The 17,512-nt window shown below is 35.9% G+C and overlaps 1 protein-coding gene across 3 annotated transcripts in view; it reads right to left on the reverse strand.

Moving 5' to 3' along the window:
- Positions 1–17,512, reverse strand: part of MAP2K4 (mitogen-activated protein kinase kinase 4) — a 128,519-nt gene that overhangs the window by 20,922 nt on the left and 90,085 nt on the right. For all 3 annotated transcript variants that reach the window (XM_087440413.1, XM_087440412.1, XM_087440414.1), the window contains 3 exons: positions 16,518–16,637; positions 14,150–14,201; positions 11,106–11,233 (listed from right to left, as the gene is read on the reverse strand). In XM_087440413.1, the coding sequence (XP_087296539.1) occupies positions 11,106–11,233; positions 14,150–14,201; positions 16,518–16,637 (300 nt within the window). The remainder of the gene's footprint in view (positions 1–11,105; positions 11,234–14,149; positions 14,202–16,517; positions 16,638–17,512) is intronic.

The raw sequence follows: 17,512 nt of genomic DNA on the forward strand, positions 1-17,512 counted from the left end.
GAAATAACATATTCATTGAGAAGACAAATTATAAAACAGCAATAATCAAATTAATTTATATGTCTAATGAAATGCCAATAAAATTCCTGCTGAGTTTTTAATAATGATATCAATATTCATACGAAAAATACAGAAAAATAACACAACAAAGGCCAGAAACATTCCCAAATCCAAGAAAATTCTAAACAAGAGAGTTTGAATGAACAGATAATTAAAAATAAAATTTTTAACTGGTTAACCATTTGTGGGTAGAAAAGTTATACTCTTTCCTTTGATAATATACCAATATTGATTACAGTAGGATTAAAAAAATGAAATGTAAAAAACCAAAGCCTAAACTTAGGTATTAAAATAAAATTTCTAATCTTGGCATGAGAAAGATCTTTCAAGATATGACAACAGCCAGAAACTTCAAAGTTAATGATTGATAAGCTCACCACATTAAAATTTTCTATTTCTGTAATTCAACCAAGAAATATGTAAAATTTAAAGACAAATGACAACTTCTGAGAAAACATGTAACATAATAAGAAAAAGGTTAAAATTCTCCTTATATTTTACATCAATACAAAAGATTAACATTCTAACAGAAAAATGGGCAAAGGGTAATGTACAAAAGTAACCCAATATAAGAAAAAATGTAAAAGTATCTAACTTTGTCAATAATTTTAAAAGATATAACAAAAAATGCAATAAATTAAAAAGAAATTCCATTCTGGCCTATCAACTTGACGAAGATAAAACTGTAACATTCTGATGCAGACTGACACCTATTTAGAAAACACACTCTTTCAAGCAGTATTTAGTATAACAAAACACAAGAAAAACTTAAGCAGGCAAAAATAGAAAGTTAATTTTTAACGGCTAAATTCATTATATATGAAGATGTATCAACCTAGAAAAATGCCTACAAATACCTAAAAAAGCAGATGAAAAACATATATGCAACATGATTATATTTACATAAAAGTGTAGCAAGATGTATACTCACACAAAAAAAACAATTTTTTTCCCTTTATGAATGAATTATGGGTAATTAATTGTCCATTTTACTATTCTATATTTTATTTTTTATATACTTAACAGGGACATAATCTTCCACATTTACAAAACTACCAACAGTAGAGTTCTTCAAATGTAGAGTTATTTTAACATTTTAAAAAATAAGAATAATGCAACGGGATCTCAAAGTCACCAGGAAGCGAAACTATCAAGCCACTGGGGTAAACTATACATCTCCAAGTTACAGATACTTACAGAAAAAGTGCCACATAAGTCTCATTTTGGAATGTGCATATATATGCATTCAAGGGAGTAAAAAATCAAACCTAGAATCTTTCCCTGAATATTCCAGTATGTTTACTAGGCAATAAATATTAGGAATCTTTAAGAAATTCAAAATTAAAGTAAAAGGCTCTTCTTGGAAGAAAACTGTCATGAACTTGTACCTAAGATTGAGGGGCAGTTGTTTTCTAACATTCAGAAATAAACAATTCAAACTGCTAAATAAACAGAGAGTATTGGTTACTCAATTGCAAATCCACATTTCCAAAGATGGCAGCAGCAGTATTGCCAATGGATAGTGGTTTAGTAAACTTGATTTTTGTGAAGTCAAAACTCTCAGGGACTGTACACACCTCCAGCAGTCTCAATACTGACTCACAGAGAACAGTGGTCTTCAGTTGCTTTTTAAACAACTTTACTGAGATATAATCCACATACCACACAATTCATCCATTTAAAGTAAACAATTCAATGGCTTTTAGTACATTCACAGATATGTGCAACCATGACCAGAGTCAATTTTAGAACATTTCCCCACCCTACACCCTTTGGCCATCACCACCCCACTCTACTGCATTGTCCCACCACCAATAGCTCTAAATAACCACTCATCTACCTTCTGTTGTGATAGGTTTCCCTATTCTGGACTTTCATATGAATGGAATCATAGACTATGTGGTCTTTTGTGTTTGGCTTCTTCCATTTAGCAGAATGTTTTCAAGGTTTACCCACGTTGTAGGATGAATCAGTACTTCATTCTGTTTTAAGACTGAGTAGGGGGCCGGCCCCACGGCGCAGTGGTTAAGTGCGCGCACTCCGCTGCTGGTGGCCCGGGTTCGGATCCCAGGCGAGCACCGATGCATCGTTTGTCAGGCCATGCTGTGGCGGCATCCCATATAAAGTGGAGGAAGATGGGCACAGATGTTAGCCCAGGGCCAGTCTTCCTCAGCAAAAAGAGGAGGATTGGCGTGGATGTTAGCTCAGGGCTGATCTTCCTCACCAAAAAAAAAAAAAAAAGACTGAGTAATATTCCTTTGTACAGATATACCACATTTTGTTTACCCATTCATCCACTGACAGACATTTGGGTTATTTCTACCTTTTGGCTATTATACATTCATGTAGTTATGTGTGCCATAAACATTCATGTGCCAGTTTTTGTGTGGACATATGTTTTCACTTCCCTTGGGTATATGTATCTAGGAGTCCAATTACTGGGTCCTATTATACTTCTATGTTTATATGTTTGAGGAACGTTCAGTCTCTTTTTCCAAATGGCTGTATCATTTTACATTCCTACCAGTGGTGTAGGAGAGTTCCAATTTCTCCACACCTTCAGCAACACTTGTTACTATCTGACTTGTTGATTCTAGCCATCCTAGTGAGTATGAGGTGGTATCTATCTCACTGTGGTTTTAAGCCTTCAATTTTTAGACCAATAAAGAACTAGAATTTAACTGATTAGCAAAGCTGTAAAAAACAATTATAGTAGAATCCTGCCTGACTGCACTGAAGCAAATTAATTTTTTCCCAATTGAAAAGCCAATTTTAGACAGTTACATCATTTTTAACACTACTGAATAAATTCTTCTCCATAGAATAGAAACTCTTCTAGTTACTAATAGGCATGCCACAAAATAAAGTAGGTTCCGCTGACAAATATTTGGGAAATGCTAGATTCAGAAAAGATATTTCTTTACTGAGGTTTTCCTCAGTACTTTTAATTAGTATGCTAATATACACTATGTATCTATAAAACTAAAATGGCATACAGTGATTCTCAAATTTATTTGGACCTAGAAACCTTTTTTCACAAAATACCTAAAACATTTCACCCAGAAATAAAATTTTTAGGGCCGGCCCCATGGCTTAGCGGTTAAGTGCACATGCTCCGCTGCTGGCAGCCCGGGTTCGGATGCCGGGCGCGCACCGACACACCACTTCTCCGGCCATGCTGAGGCCACGTCCCACATACAGCAACTAGAAGGATGTGCAGCTATCACATAGAACTATCTACTGGGGCTTTGGGGGAAAAAATAAATAAATAAATAAAATTATAAAAAAAAAAGAAAGAAAGAAAACTTTTAAAAGGCCACTTTGTACATTATCTGCCAGTTCTTTAAAGAGGATTAGAGTAAAGCCATAGTGTCTTCATTAAATACGATATATAGAATGACATCAGCAAAAATGGCAGAGCAGGTAGTTCCAAGGGACCATCCCTCCAGAGAAACATTGAAAAATAAAGCAAAAACTGTCAGAATCAACTTTGTTAGAACTCTGGGAAAAAAACTGGGGAAGAAAATCAAAGGTTGACACCAACCAAGCAAACCCTGAATCAAGAAAAAGGCAACTTAAAAATGGTAAGAAACCTTGCGACATTTTTACTTAACTTGCCCCAATCCCTGCTCCAGCTCAGTGGCAGTCTTAAAGATGGCAGTCAGCATTCCCAGGGACCTTGGTCCCTGGGTCCAGAGGAAGGAGGAGGCAGAGCAGACCTTATTCGTAAAGAACCGTGTTTCTCTGTTCTAACCTGTCTGGGGACTATATGAAGGATAGACGTGCCTGCCTTTGTTTCGCCTAACTTGGCACTCACTCAAGGCAGAAAAGCAGTGGACATTCCTTGAAAACACTGTAAGGGAAGTGAATAACCCACAGATGCCTGGTGCAAATATAAGAATTGAGGCATACATTAGAGCATCAAAAGCCTGGGGGAAAAAGCAGAGGGTTGCATTTCTTTGGGATATTAAGCCATTCAAAATCACCTGTGTATACTGGGAAATTTAGGGAGCCATGTGCACACCCAGGGCAGGACACATACTCAGGAAAGACCTGAGAAGATGCTAAACTTTAACCTCTGGTTGATCTATAGGCTGAGGGCAAGTAGGAAGTGAAAGTTAAGGCAGAGTTGTAAATGGCCCAGCTAGCACTGAAGCAGTGCCCCAACACAAAGCTAATCTGCAAAGACTGGAATAGCTGGGTGTTTTTTCCTTTGTTTTCTTTGCGGAATTGTTTTTTCTTTTTGGATCCTGGTATCCAAAAAAAAAAAATCTCTGTTAAAACACTAGCTGAATACAAGCTAAGGGAACTGAGACATCAGAGATCACCTAGGATTAATAATACAGACTTTAAAACAATACTTTGGAAAAATCACTAAAGAAACAGCTATATCCCACAGCAAGGAACAAAGCAAAGAATGAGGAGGGGGAAAGAACCTGAGTTCCAGAGTCACCACATTATAATATTCAAAATGTTCAGTTTTTAACAAAAAAATATAAAGCATGCAAAGAAACTGGGGAGTATGAAACTGTGTATTTCTCCCATTCACTGGAGAAATACACAGAAACTGTAGCTGAGGAAGCACAGACATTGAACTAACTAGATGAAGACTATATTCATTAACTGTCTTAAATATAATTGAAGAATAAAAGGAAACCCTAGACAAAGAGTTAAAGGAAACCAGGAGAAGACGTCTCAACAAATTGAGAATATCAATAAAGAGACAGAAATTTAAAAAAGGAACCTAACAGAAAAACTGCTGCTGAAAAGTATAACTGAATTAAAAATTCACTAGAGAGCTTGAATAGCACATTTGAGTAGACAAAAGAATCAGTAAACTTGAAAACAGGTCAACTGAAATTATCCAGTCTGAGGAGCAGAAAGAAAAAAGTATGATGAAAAACAGAGTCTCAGAGACCTGCAGGACACCATCAAGTGCACCAACATACTCATAATGAGAGTCCCAGGAGGAGAAGGAAAAAAAGGGCAGAATGAATACTTGAAGACATAATGGCCAAAATCTGTCCAAATTTGATAAAAGACACAAATCTATATATCCAAGAAGCTTTACAAACTCCAAATAAAAAAGTGCAAGTCACATCAAGGCTCATTATAATCAAACTGTGGTAAGACAAAGGGAGAATCTTGAAAATAGCAGGAAAGCAGCAACTCCTCACATACAAAGGATCCTCAAGAATAACAGCAAATTTCTCATCAGAAACCATGGATGCCAGAGGGGACTACAATGACATATTTAAAGTGTTGAAAGAAAAACACTATTAAGTAAGAATTCCATTTCCAGCAAAACTGTCTTTCAAAAGTAAAGGAGAAATTAAGACATTCACAGATAATCAAAAGCAAGAGAGTATGAAAAGACACTAGAGAGGAACTCGGAATTACATAAAGAATTCCGGTAAAGGTAACTACATAGGTAAATATAAAAGCCATTATGATTATATTTTTGGTTTGTGACTCCTCTTTTTGTTTCTTATATGATTTAAAAGACAAATGCAAAAAATAATAATTATAAATCTACGTTATTAGGCATACAATGTTTACATATATGATTGGTGACAATAACGTGGCTTGATAAGCTGTGTGTATGTCCGCGCCTGGGATCCGAACCTGCGAAGCCGGACCGCCCAAGCAGAGCGTGCGAACTTAAGTGCTACACCACCAGGCCGGCCCCTAGTTTTTGTACGCTTTTGAAGCTAAGCTGGTATTAATTCAAACTAGACTGTTATAAATTTAGGATATTAATTGTAATGAACATAATAACCAATAAGAAAATACCTAAAAAATACACAGAACAGAACGAGAAGAAAATCAGAAAGGTACACCACAAAAAAATCAAATAAAAAACCAGGCAGCAACAGAGAAAATAAGTAACAAAAAAGGTATAAGATACACAGAAAACAAACAACAAATGGCAGAAGTCCTATCTTATCAGTAATTATTTTAAATGTAAATGGATTCAACTCTCTAATCAAAAGGTAGAGAGTAGCAGAATGGATAAAAAAAGATGACCCTACCGTATGCTGTCTATAAGAGACTCATTATAGATCCATAAGTACAAATAGGTTGAAAAAGAATGGATGAAAAAAGATACTCAAAGCAATAGTAACCAAAAGTGAGCTGGAACAGCTATACTAATAATATTAGACAAAACAGTCTTTAAGTCAAATATTGTTACAAAAGACAAAAGGTCATTAAATATCTATAAAAGGGTCAATTCATAAAGAAGATATAACAATTATAAACATACACACTGAACAATAGAGCTGTAAAACAAATGAAGCAAACCTTGACAGAACTGAAGGGAGAAATACACAGCTCTACAATAACAGTTGGAGCCTTCACCGCACTTCAAAGAATGGATAGAACATTTAGACAGAAGGGCAATAGGAAATAGAGAACATGAACACCACCATAAACCAACTGAGCCTAACAGACATATACAGAACACTTCACCCAACAACAGCGAGAATACACATATTTCTCAAGGAAATATGGAAATATGCACATGGAACATTCTCCAAGTCAGACCATATGTTAGTCCAAAAACAAGCCTCAATAAGTTTAAAAAGATTGAATCATACAAAGTTATCTTCTCCGAACACAATGGAATGAAGTTAGAAATCAATAACAAAAAGAAAATTGGAAAATTCACAAACACGTGGAAATTAAACACAACTAAACAACCAATGGCTCAAAGTAGAAAATACTAGGAAATTAGAAAATATTTTTAAATGAATGAAAATGAAAATACTGATTATCAACATTTATGGGATTCAGAGAAAGTAGTGTTCAGAGGGAAATTTATAACTGTAAACACCTGCATTAAAATGAAGAAGATCTCAACACAACTTTATAGCTTCAGTAACTAGAAAAAGAACTAAACTCAAAAATAGCAGAAGGGGGCCGGCCCCGTGGCTTAGCGGTAAGAGTGCGCGCTCCGCTGCTGGCAGCCCAGGTTCGGATCCCGGGCGCGCACCACTTCTCCGGCCATGCTGAGGCTGCGTCCCACATACAGCAACTAGAAGGGTTTGAGAAAGGCCCAAGATAAATAAATTGACATATTTCAAAAAGCACTGCTTTAAAATGAGTTCTTATTTCTATTACCAATTAAGACTATCTTATAGGGCTGCCCCGGTGGCTTAGCGGTTAAGTGTGCGTGCTCCGCTACTGGCGGCCCGGGTTCGGATCCTGGGCTCGCACCGACGCACCGCTTCTCCGGCCATGCTGAGGCCGCGTCCCACATACAGCAACTAGAAGGATGTGCAGCTATGACATACAACTATCTACTGGGGCTTTGGGGAAAAACAAGGAGGAGGATTGGCAATCGATGTTAGCTCAGGGCCTGTCTTCCTCAGCAAAAAGAGGAGGATTAGCACGATGTTAGCTCAGGGCTGATCTTCCTCACAAAAAAAAAAAAAAAAGACTATCTTATAAACAAATACAGATGGGCTTCTATGATAAGGAGAAGAGGAAATGCTATTAAAAGACAGGGAAACTGACACGACTTTATTTAGAAGTCTCCATGTTAGAGGGCAGCAGGGCAGCAGAAGAGAAGGGTGAGAGGGTATTGGGTGAAGGAATCCTTCGAAAATAAAAAGATTATGAATTACTCATTTGGAGGGGAACAAAGGAAAAAATTTGAGGAAATGAGTTTCTATTCTGCAAATATTTCAACTTCTTAAAAGAAAAAAAACATATCTATCAGCATTAGTGAAATAATATTATGTGCCTGTAATGTGATACAATATAAAGTACACATCATCCATAAAATATTCAAGCCAAAAAAATTTATAGTCTGAAACCAATCATGAGGGAACAACCAGACAAATGCATAATGTGGGACCTTCTAAAAACACTCCCAAAAAATCAAAGTCATGGGGAGAAAAGAAAAAAAAGAATGGTCTAGACCAGTTTAGATTAAAATAAAGAATGTAACAGTTAAAAGCAATGTATAATCTTGATGTGATCCTCGACTGACAGCTAAAAAATAAATTTATTTTGGACAACTGGGAAATTTGAGTATGAACTGTATATTAGATGATACTATGAAATTCTTGTTAATTATTTTAGGTTTATGTTTTAGGTGTGGTAATGATATCGTGGATATGTAGAAGAATGCCCTTTTTCTTGGAAGATATGCGCTAAAGTATTTAGAATGCAATTCATGATATCTGCAACTTACTTTCAAATGGTCCAGAACACATACATATACACATATACAAATATATGTATGTATATACATGTATATACGTACATCTATATATACACCTAGATGTGTATGTATACACACACATATACACACCTAGATGAGGAGCTCGGGAGGTAGCAAAATGTTAATTTGTTTATGGAAAAACTTATGTTTAAACTCTATTTTTACACAGTTTTTATATTAAATAATAAGAAATCACAATTCTTATAGACTAAATACAAATGATAAATCTTACATAAAAAGACAAGATACAGTTCTGATACCGTCTGTCAAGATACATCAAAGCAGAGTCAAGTCATCTAGAGGCTTGTAAAATTAATGCTGATTACATTCTTGTGCATCAGACAGGCCTCGGAAGACGAACAGACAGAAGCATTTCATTTAGTTCAGTAAAGACCAGAAGCAGAGTTTATTACCACCCTGCCTACTCCACAGCCGAAGACGGCTGGCAGGAGAAGAAAAGCCCGGCACCTTCTGGGCCTGGGAACCTTATTTCTGCACAAAAACTGAAAGTCTACTTCTTCCTTAAAAGTTACCTGAATTCAAATATTCAGCTCTATCTGGGCTGCAATTACATTTTTTTTTTTTTTTTTGTGAGGGAGATCAGCCCTGAGCTAACATCCGTGCTAATCCTCCTCTTTTTTTTTTTTTGCTGAGGAAGACTGGCTCTGAGCTAACATCTATTGCCTATCCTCCTCCTTTTTTTCCCCAAGGCCCCCCAGTAGATAGTTGTACGTCATAGTTGTACATGCTTCTAGTTGCTGTATGTGGGACACGGCCTCAGCATGGCCGGAGAAGCAGTGTGTCGGTGCGCGCCTGGGATCTGAACCCAGGCCGCCAGTATCAGAGCACGCGCACCTAACCGCTAAGCCACCGGGCCGGCACTGCAATTACATTTTTAAAACCTGCATAAATCCGGGGCCAGCCTGGTGGCGTAGTGGTTAAGCTTTCGCGCTCCGCTTTAGTGGCCCAGGGTTCACGAGTTTGGATCCTAGGCAGGGACCTACGCACCACTCATCAAGCCATGCTGTGGCAGCGTCCCACATACAAAATAAAGGAAGATGGGCACAGATGTTAGCTCAGGACAATCTTCCTCACCAAAACAAAAAAACCCTGCATAAATCAAATATAATTCTTAGCCAATGTTACACAGCAAAAACACTTAGTCAACCCTGGAACGGGGACAAGCCCTAAAAGTGTAAATAACAGTTTACAGTTCATTCTCAGGGTGTCATTACTAAATGTATAAATTATATGAATTCCCAAATGCTCCATGTTTCAATTTTTTTTATTTCTTGCTTTTGAATTTGTGATGAATGCAAGATCTTTCAAATTTTCCCAAGAATCTGACTGGCCAGTCAACATCCACGGAGCCCAAACTTAAAATGAAGGTCTCTTTTTGTATTAATATACACACACACACCCTCACACACCCTCTTACATTTTCATTTGTAGAAAAGGTGACAAGAAAAGATATAACAAAAATAGGGTATTGAAAATTGCAACAATTCTAAAATATTGTCAACAACTGAAAATTTTCAAATACAATATTTTTCAAATACAATGACCAGAGTGTAAATAGGCAACAGAACATGTACAAAGAATATATGTAATACCGTATCTTACACTATTTACAGACTGAGAGATAAATAAAAAGAGAGAAAATCGTTCATGTTAAATTTATTTTCAAATGATGCTGAAAATAAAATGTATTTAAGTTTTTGAAGTAAGTGTGAAATGCGGAGTAGCACTAAGCACACCCATCTACAAACAAGATAAAAAGGCTATAATACATAGACTATGATCATCCTTACTTTTCTATTGCTTATACCACTGGGTTTGGAAATACATAAATCAAGAGAGAAACTAACAAATAAAAGGAGAGAGAATTTCATTCAGTTCTAAGCTTGTCTAAGCTTTAGAAGAGTCTACAAAGACTGACACAGGAACCGCTGACAGAAGTGCCTCAACAGACGACTGCAAACCCTACTGTCACCATTTAGAGTGGTGTGCTGGCCCCAAAGAACCACAGCCGCACAAAGGAGACACCAGCACATAGGGAAAATGTTTAAAATACAAACACTAAATTTCCAATCAAATCTACAGCAACTCCAGGCTGTAGAACAGTCTGTGCACATACGCTGGGGTAAAATGAGTACGATACATGTAGGAGGGAGGTAGAATGGCAGAAGACCTACGCACACGGTACGTGTAGGTCTGTCTCCCTGAGGAGAAAGAGGCTCCAGGTTGGTCAATACCTAAGGCCTCTACCATCGCATTTGTTAGTGTGCTTCATCCACCTCTACAGAAGTGACCAACAATATTCAAAACACAGCCTCAGGCTCCGTAAGACATACCAAGTTCTATTAGGAATTCAAGTCTTTCCATTCTTCTCTAACCGGAAATAGAATCACTTAGTGGACTGACATTATTAACGTGTCTACTACATACAATGTTATCTACCACAGTCAAGATAGCACATGGGGTGCCAGAAACGCAAAAAGGCCTTCTGAGAACGAACCATCTGGTTGATTAACAGAGTTAATATAATGAAGAAACAGTAATCAAAGAAGACCACAAATGCTAGGCGCCAGATTAGAGGAACAGAGTAAGACAATGAAACAGGAGTTCGCTAGGATAATTTCACAAAGTATCATGGGGAAGCTAGAACCCGAGTTTGGTCTTTAGGGAAGAGAAGAATATTCTAGTATGGTGAAACTGCGCGACCAATGGCAGAATCCTTAGAAGTATAGCACCCAAGGGCACAGGCTCTCTGTGCAATGACTGTCACACAAGAAGGCTTGGCCTTTGCACTTACTGCCATGTATGGCCTACACCCAGCATCTCTTGTCTTGGCAATGGAGTCCACAAGCTGTCCACTGATGCCAAAGTCACAGAGTTTAATATTTCCACTTCTGTCCAGAAGAATATTGGAAGGTTTGATATCTGCAAGAGATAGATGTCACTCAGTGTACAGTAGTCAAATGAGCTATATTCTAAAGTACTTTAAGCAAAAATATTGAAAAACCTTAGACAACATAAGTGATCAAGTCCTTAAAATTCAGAGATGTAAGAAGAAGAGAAAAATGAGAAAACAATTTTCTAAATGCTGATGCTTAAAAACTCAGTATCAAAAAATGCTTCACAATAAATTTAGGCATTCTGTTTTCATCAAAAGACATATTCATTTACTTGTTTCAAATTCATTACTCAAGTCAAAATATGAAAAATGAAATTAATCTATAAGAGTATACTAAACTACTTTACAATATGTGCCCAAGACTATACAACTAAATGCAAAGTAAAAAATTATAAACCCACAATGTAAAGTAGAGCTTTATCTAACTTAGAAAAAGTATCCAATCCAGTACATCTAAAAGACCACAAGGTTTGGGATCACAGAAGCAAAGCTTCAAAATCTGGGTCTGAAATTCACAATGTGACCTGAGGCAAGCTACTGAACTTTCACTTAGCAACCACACTTTCCTCATCTACAAAAGTAAAATAATAATTCCTAATTCACAGAGTTGTAGAAATTAAAACACCTAATATGGTATCTGAACATTATTTGTACTCAATAAACGTATCTACTTAATAATTATGTCTCCTTGAGAGATTTTTCTGATTTTAGATGGCTTCATCAAGTTTCTCCCAACCAACCCTTTCTTAGAGTCATCCTTGAGAAACCAGATTCATTTTTACCACTCCCAGAATGTGGTCTTTCCCACAAATTAGAGAAAGCCAAAACCCTTCCATCTGGTTCTCAGGTTTTATACAGTCTTGTCAAATTGGCCCCTAGGTTATCGCCTCTTCCTCACTGACAGTCAGATCACTGCCAGTATATGCTAATCAGTTGTCTGGCCAATTCTCCCCCTTTACTCAGTAATTCTCTATACCTATCTCAATCCTTCTATCCATTTCGTTGTCACTGTCATGGCTCAATGAATAAAAAGTAAGGATAAAAATAAATGTAGAATACAAATATTTATCTATAACTCAGGTGACTTACAAAAAAAATCCAGATAAGATCTCTTACCATCACTGACACACTGACTGCCTACCAAATATCCATTCCAAACCACACCATCCTTTCTAATGGAACCCGCATTGGATTGAGGTATCCATCTCCCTCTGTGTAGCTCTATCCACACCTCTAAAAACTGGGTCCTCACTGGTCTAAGCTTATCAGGGTAGTTTCACGCTCCCTGCCAAGGGACCTGGTTTAGGTAAGGGCATGAGCAATCCTGGTGAATGAAACAAGAGAAAACATTAGAGACACGTAAGGAAGATTTCCCTGCTCCGACGACAGCCACACAGGAAGAGAAAGCTCCCTTTTCAATAGGTTGTCGTATCTGGATGTGACACTGGGGACCTGAGTTAGCTGTTACTACCCTGAGGATGGAGCCAACACACTAAGGAGGGCAGAGTCAAAAGAATGGACCTTGAGCCCTAATCATATTGTGCTTGGAGCCACCCTATCTTTGGACTTATTACGACAGATAATGAAATCCCTTGAAGCTTAAGACAGTTATCAGGATTTTCTGTTACTTGTGATCAAAAGTACTCTAATTGCAACAAAAAAGCTACCTGTCCCAATTAATAAAAAGACTGCCATAAACTCATCATTTTATTTAGTAAGAGGAAAACCAAAGTTGTTTTTGAAGCCTTTCCCTTTAATTCAGCTATGCCTCAGGCAATGTCTTAGTGCTTTACTGTGATCAGCAAGTTCCCCTAAGGTAATTGCCAAATGCTCTAAAGGTGATACTCTCATAATTACAAAACAGCCAGAAAAGGAGGGAAAACCCCACAACAAGAACAAGATGAACTACAAGAGAAAGAAAATAAATTTATTTAGGGACCTGACCCTACATAATTTTAGGCCAAAAGAGAAAATAAGAAGCCTACCTAATATTATTTTCAACAAGCATTAAGCCTGGCAAAATCAAATGAAATATTCTGATGTTCAAGGGTAACTAATTTCAGTGTTCCAGGGTGAACCCCAAACTAAAATTACTTAAATAAATGCCCCAATTACTAATTTCTTTAACCATGAGAAACTATGTTTCTTAGAATTCAAGGTTTTTCACTTCTCTGAATACGACCTTTTACTGTCTGTCCTATTTATTGTCATGTATTGTCTTGGATTTGTCCATTACAAATTTATTGAGGACAGTGAACTTGTATGCCTCTTCAAAGCCACCACCTCACTACCCTGAGTCTGGCATAGTAATAAATAGACCAACTATTTAATGTATTTGCTGAATTAAATTCAGGATGCCCACTGTCTTCCAATAGATCTACATCCAATGTTTAAATTTGGACCTGTGTCTAATAAGGCCAAGATCACTGTTTTCACAAATACAAATGCTTTAGAGGAATTTCAATGTACAATACCAATTAAAGAATCTCTCTCAGTTTGCAAAAATATCCTCTAAAGTAAAGAAGAAACACTTAATAGGGACAGTAACGTGCCTTTAAAATGCTCTAAGGTACTATCCCTCAGATTCCTCTTTGGACGTCCACAAGATGACCTTCAGGCCTTATTTGTACACAGAGAAACATTAACTATCAGGCACATGAACAACTATTTTTCAACTAAGAGTAATAAGAACTTAACGCAAAATCTATTTCAATTTCTACGCCCATACTAAGCACATGCTAATAAGTTAGACTGAAATCTATAGAATCCCACAGGGAAAAAACCCTAAATTAATAATAAAGTTGTAGGGTACACATAGTATGTTTTGCTAAAAATACAAATATTTCAGGAAAGTTTATACAGTGACACTGTAATTTTCAATAATTTTTTCCTATTAAGGAAAAATATTAATTTCTAGTCTATAAAAAGCAATTCATACCCACCTCTGTGAATGATTTTCAAGTTTTCTTTTAAGTGGTTTAGTGCTTTCACAGTCTAGGGAGAAAAAGCAGAGATGGGATAAACAATCAATTTCCTTTTAATCAACACAAGAGTTCATCATACGTAACAGCCCACGTAGCCCTCTGCACTCTTTTAAGCTTAATGTTTCAATATTCTATTTTTTATGAATGATGATTTTAGATCTGAAAATTTAGTTGCCTTACAGGCTGTTCCCCAACAACTAAAAAAATCCTGATAACTTATAATTTTTTAAATGAGTCATTAAAAAGTTGTATAATGTTTCTTGTACCTTCAAACTTTTCAAGAACAGAAATATTTAGTACAAGAAAGTCCAACAGTCTTGTTCCATTATCAACCCTCATTTAATGTTTTTCCAAATTCTCAACTGCTCACAATCATTCACCCTCATTGAGTGCTGAGCCTTTAAAGTAATTTTTGCAGAGCCAGAATCTCTCTGCTCAGCCACTATCGCAATTTATCCATAATTTATCCTATTGTTAGATCATTGCTCATGATCAGAAAATCAGAGATTTCTTCAGGAATGAAGGGAACACAGACTTGAATTAAAATTTCCACAACCTCAAACTGAAAGAGAACTAAAGAACCGGCCAACCATCTGCTATAGAAAGGTCAAGTCTCTGCTGCCATCGAGCTGCTGCGAATCAGGACTGCAGAAGAGGCAAACCTGTCATGTTTCCAGTAGCTAGGCTCCTGTGTTCACTGGGTTATTAGTCAGCAAGAAGAGATTTAATACAAAGTAATTTTAAATGTTGTGCTTAATGTAAAGGGTGATCACCAAGTCTAGAAACACAGGCAAATACATAATAAATGATTTATTAGAGTACTTATACTACACATATTGCGATATATGATAAAACAATTTTATCTGTTTTTCGACTTCATGATCACCCTGTTGTCTAGCGGTTAAGAGCAGGATTCTGGGATCAGGCTGCCTGGGCTTAAATCATTTACCACTTACAACTGTATGAACTTCAAAGCAAATTAATTACTTAACTTCTCCATGCTTCAGATCTGTCATCTTTAAAAAGGGGGTTATACTATCTACCATAGAGAGTTGTTACGAAGAAAAAATGTCATAAGACCTTGGCCTAATGAAAATAAACATTCAATAGCTATCATCATTATTCTACTATTGTTCCACTATAATTATTATGAACAGTAACAAGTTCCAAGATAATACTGGGTTTGGTATACTGGAGAGAGATGACTAAATTGATCAATACAAAATTCCATATACCTATCTGAAAATAAGTAAGTTTCTAAAATAACTCAGCTTCTTTTTATAAAATTACCTGAAAGGATATATATCTTAATATTTAGCTCATAAAACATTTAAATTTAAGCATTAATTCAGCTAAATAACTTAAAATATTAATATGAGTCCTATTAATCTTAAGATTATTAATGACTAGTTTAATCAAATTTTTAAAATTCCAATTATACACACACACACCTCTTACAACTAAAATACAGCTCAGAACTGTCTATATATTTTTAACATTAATTGGCAATTATCAGGTAGACTACATGGGAGGTGGAAGATGTAGCGAAGAAAGAGACAGGAAATTACATGCAATCAGAATATCTATCTTACAACTTCCTATAAAATTTAGTTTACACATCCACTAACCCAGGTCATGAATTAGCTCAGATTCTCAAAGGTTTGTAAGAATCTTATTAATTTTACTCCAAAAAGAAATTTTTTTGTGAAAAAAATTGTCGACTAAATGATTCAGAGCAAGAAAGAAAACGATCATGAATTCACTTTCAAAACTATAAACACATATGCAAAAGAGTAGCTCTTCTCTTTTTGGTACTCTGGTAAAAGTGAATTGACAAAATTAGCAGTAATGCTGGTTACTGAAATTGCTTGTCAAAAATTGAAATGGTTTAGACTGGATAACCCCAATCTTAAACCACAGGAAATAAACTTTGTCTAGAGTTTCAATCAAGGGACTTCAAGCAGACTGCTGTGATTCAATAACTGTGATAACATAACTTATTTAAAAATAGTTAAAGCAACAGGAGAAAAAAGAAACGGAAAACTGCCTTTTCTAGTCTTCTTTACAGCACACTCTATTAGGGTTCATTGTGATTTTAACGAAAAAAATATTGTAGTATTTATGTAGACCATATTTTGAAAACTGTTCTTATGACTTGTGTTAATTACCCCATAGAAGTGATTTTGTCTCTATTCCTACTACAAATGATTTTCCAGGAACGTCAATTACATTCTGTGAAGGACATTCAGATATGTGCATTCAAAACTCCAGCAACATCTTTATATAAGTTTATATAAAATGAACAATTTGAAAACCAGGTACTTACTGCTAAAGTGATTTTGCCTAAAATTTCTTCTGGAATAACATCATCTAATACACTATATACATATTTGTAAAACTTATCAAACGAGGTAGACATGAGTTCCATACAGATCCAACAGTCACCCTATAAAATAACAAATACATGTTATTCTTATACATCTTAATATTAAGTACCACCTTTCCTTTACTTAAAATAGGAATACAATTAGAGAAGAAGCAATCTTCTTCTTCTTCTTCTTTTTTTAATCTCAAACTAGTGGTAGTTTTTGGTTCCTTATTAAAGCCCTGGGCAGAATATTCTCCTCACGTTTAAACACAAACTTATTTGCCCAATTTTCCCCACTCTTAATTGTAAGGACACAGACAGTCTCACATAGGAAACTTTTGTCTTTATAAATATTTCAAATTTTGCCATAATTAAATATAAAAATAGAAAATATGTAGGAAACTGTTCATTCTCACTAACAAAGAAAATAGGTTACAGCAATCTTGAGATACTACATAAACTTCTTACGTTAGTAAAAAAGAAAGAAAAAAAATACATAAAGCAAACCCAATGCCTCAAGTCCTTGTCAAATGCCACCTTCTCAGTGGCTAATACTTAAAATGCCTAACATTTAAAATGCAAGTCATCCACTCTTAGCATCCCCTTACCCTGCTCTACTCTGGACAGCTCTTATCATCTTCTAACATAAAATATAATCTACTTATTTATTATGTTTGTCATCTATCTTCCCTACTAGCACTTATCCTCCACCAGGACAGGGGCTCAATAAACACTCCTTAAATGAATGAATGCTGGCTATAATTAAACTGAATCATTCAAAAACTGCTGGCTGCATTATAGAGTGTTTTTAACCAGTTTGAAGGCAATTTGACAATAAAACAAGAGAAATAAAAATGTTTATACCCTTTGATGGAGTCATCTCATGACTGAGAATCTAACTTAAATAGTCCATAAATTACAAAAAGAAAAAACAAAAACAAAACTAGCAACCA

The sequence above is a fragment of the Ceratotherium simum genome, chromosome 16 (assembly GCF_057802395.1).
Source record: "Ceratotherium simum simum isolate JZ-2026a chromosome 16, ASM5780239v1, whole genome shotgun sequence".
Taxonomy (NCBI): domain Eukaryota; kingdom Metazoa; phylum Chordata; class Mammalia; order Perissodactyla; family Rhinocerotidae; genus Ceratotherium; species Ceratotherium simum.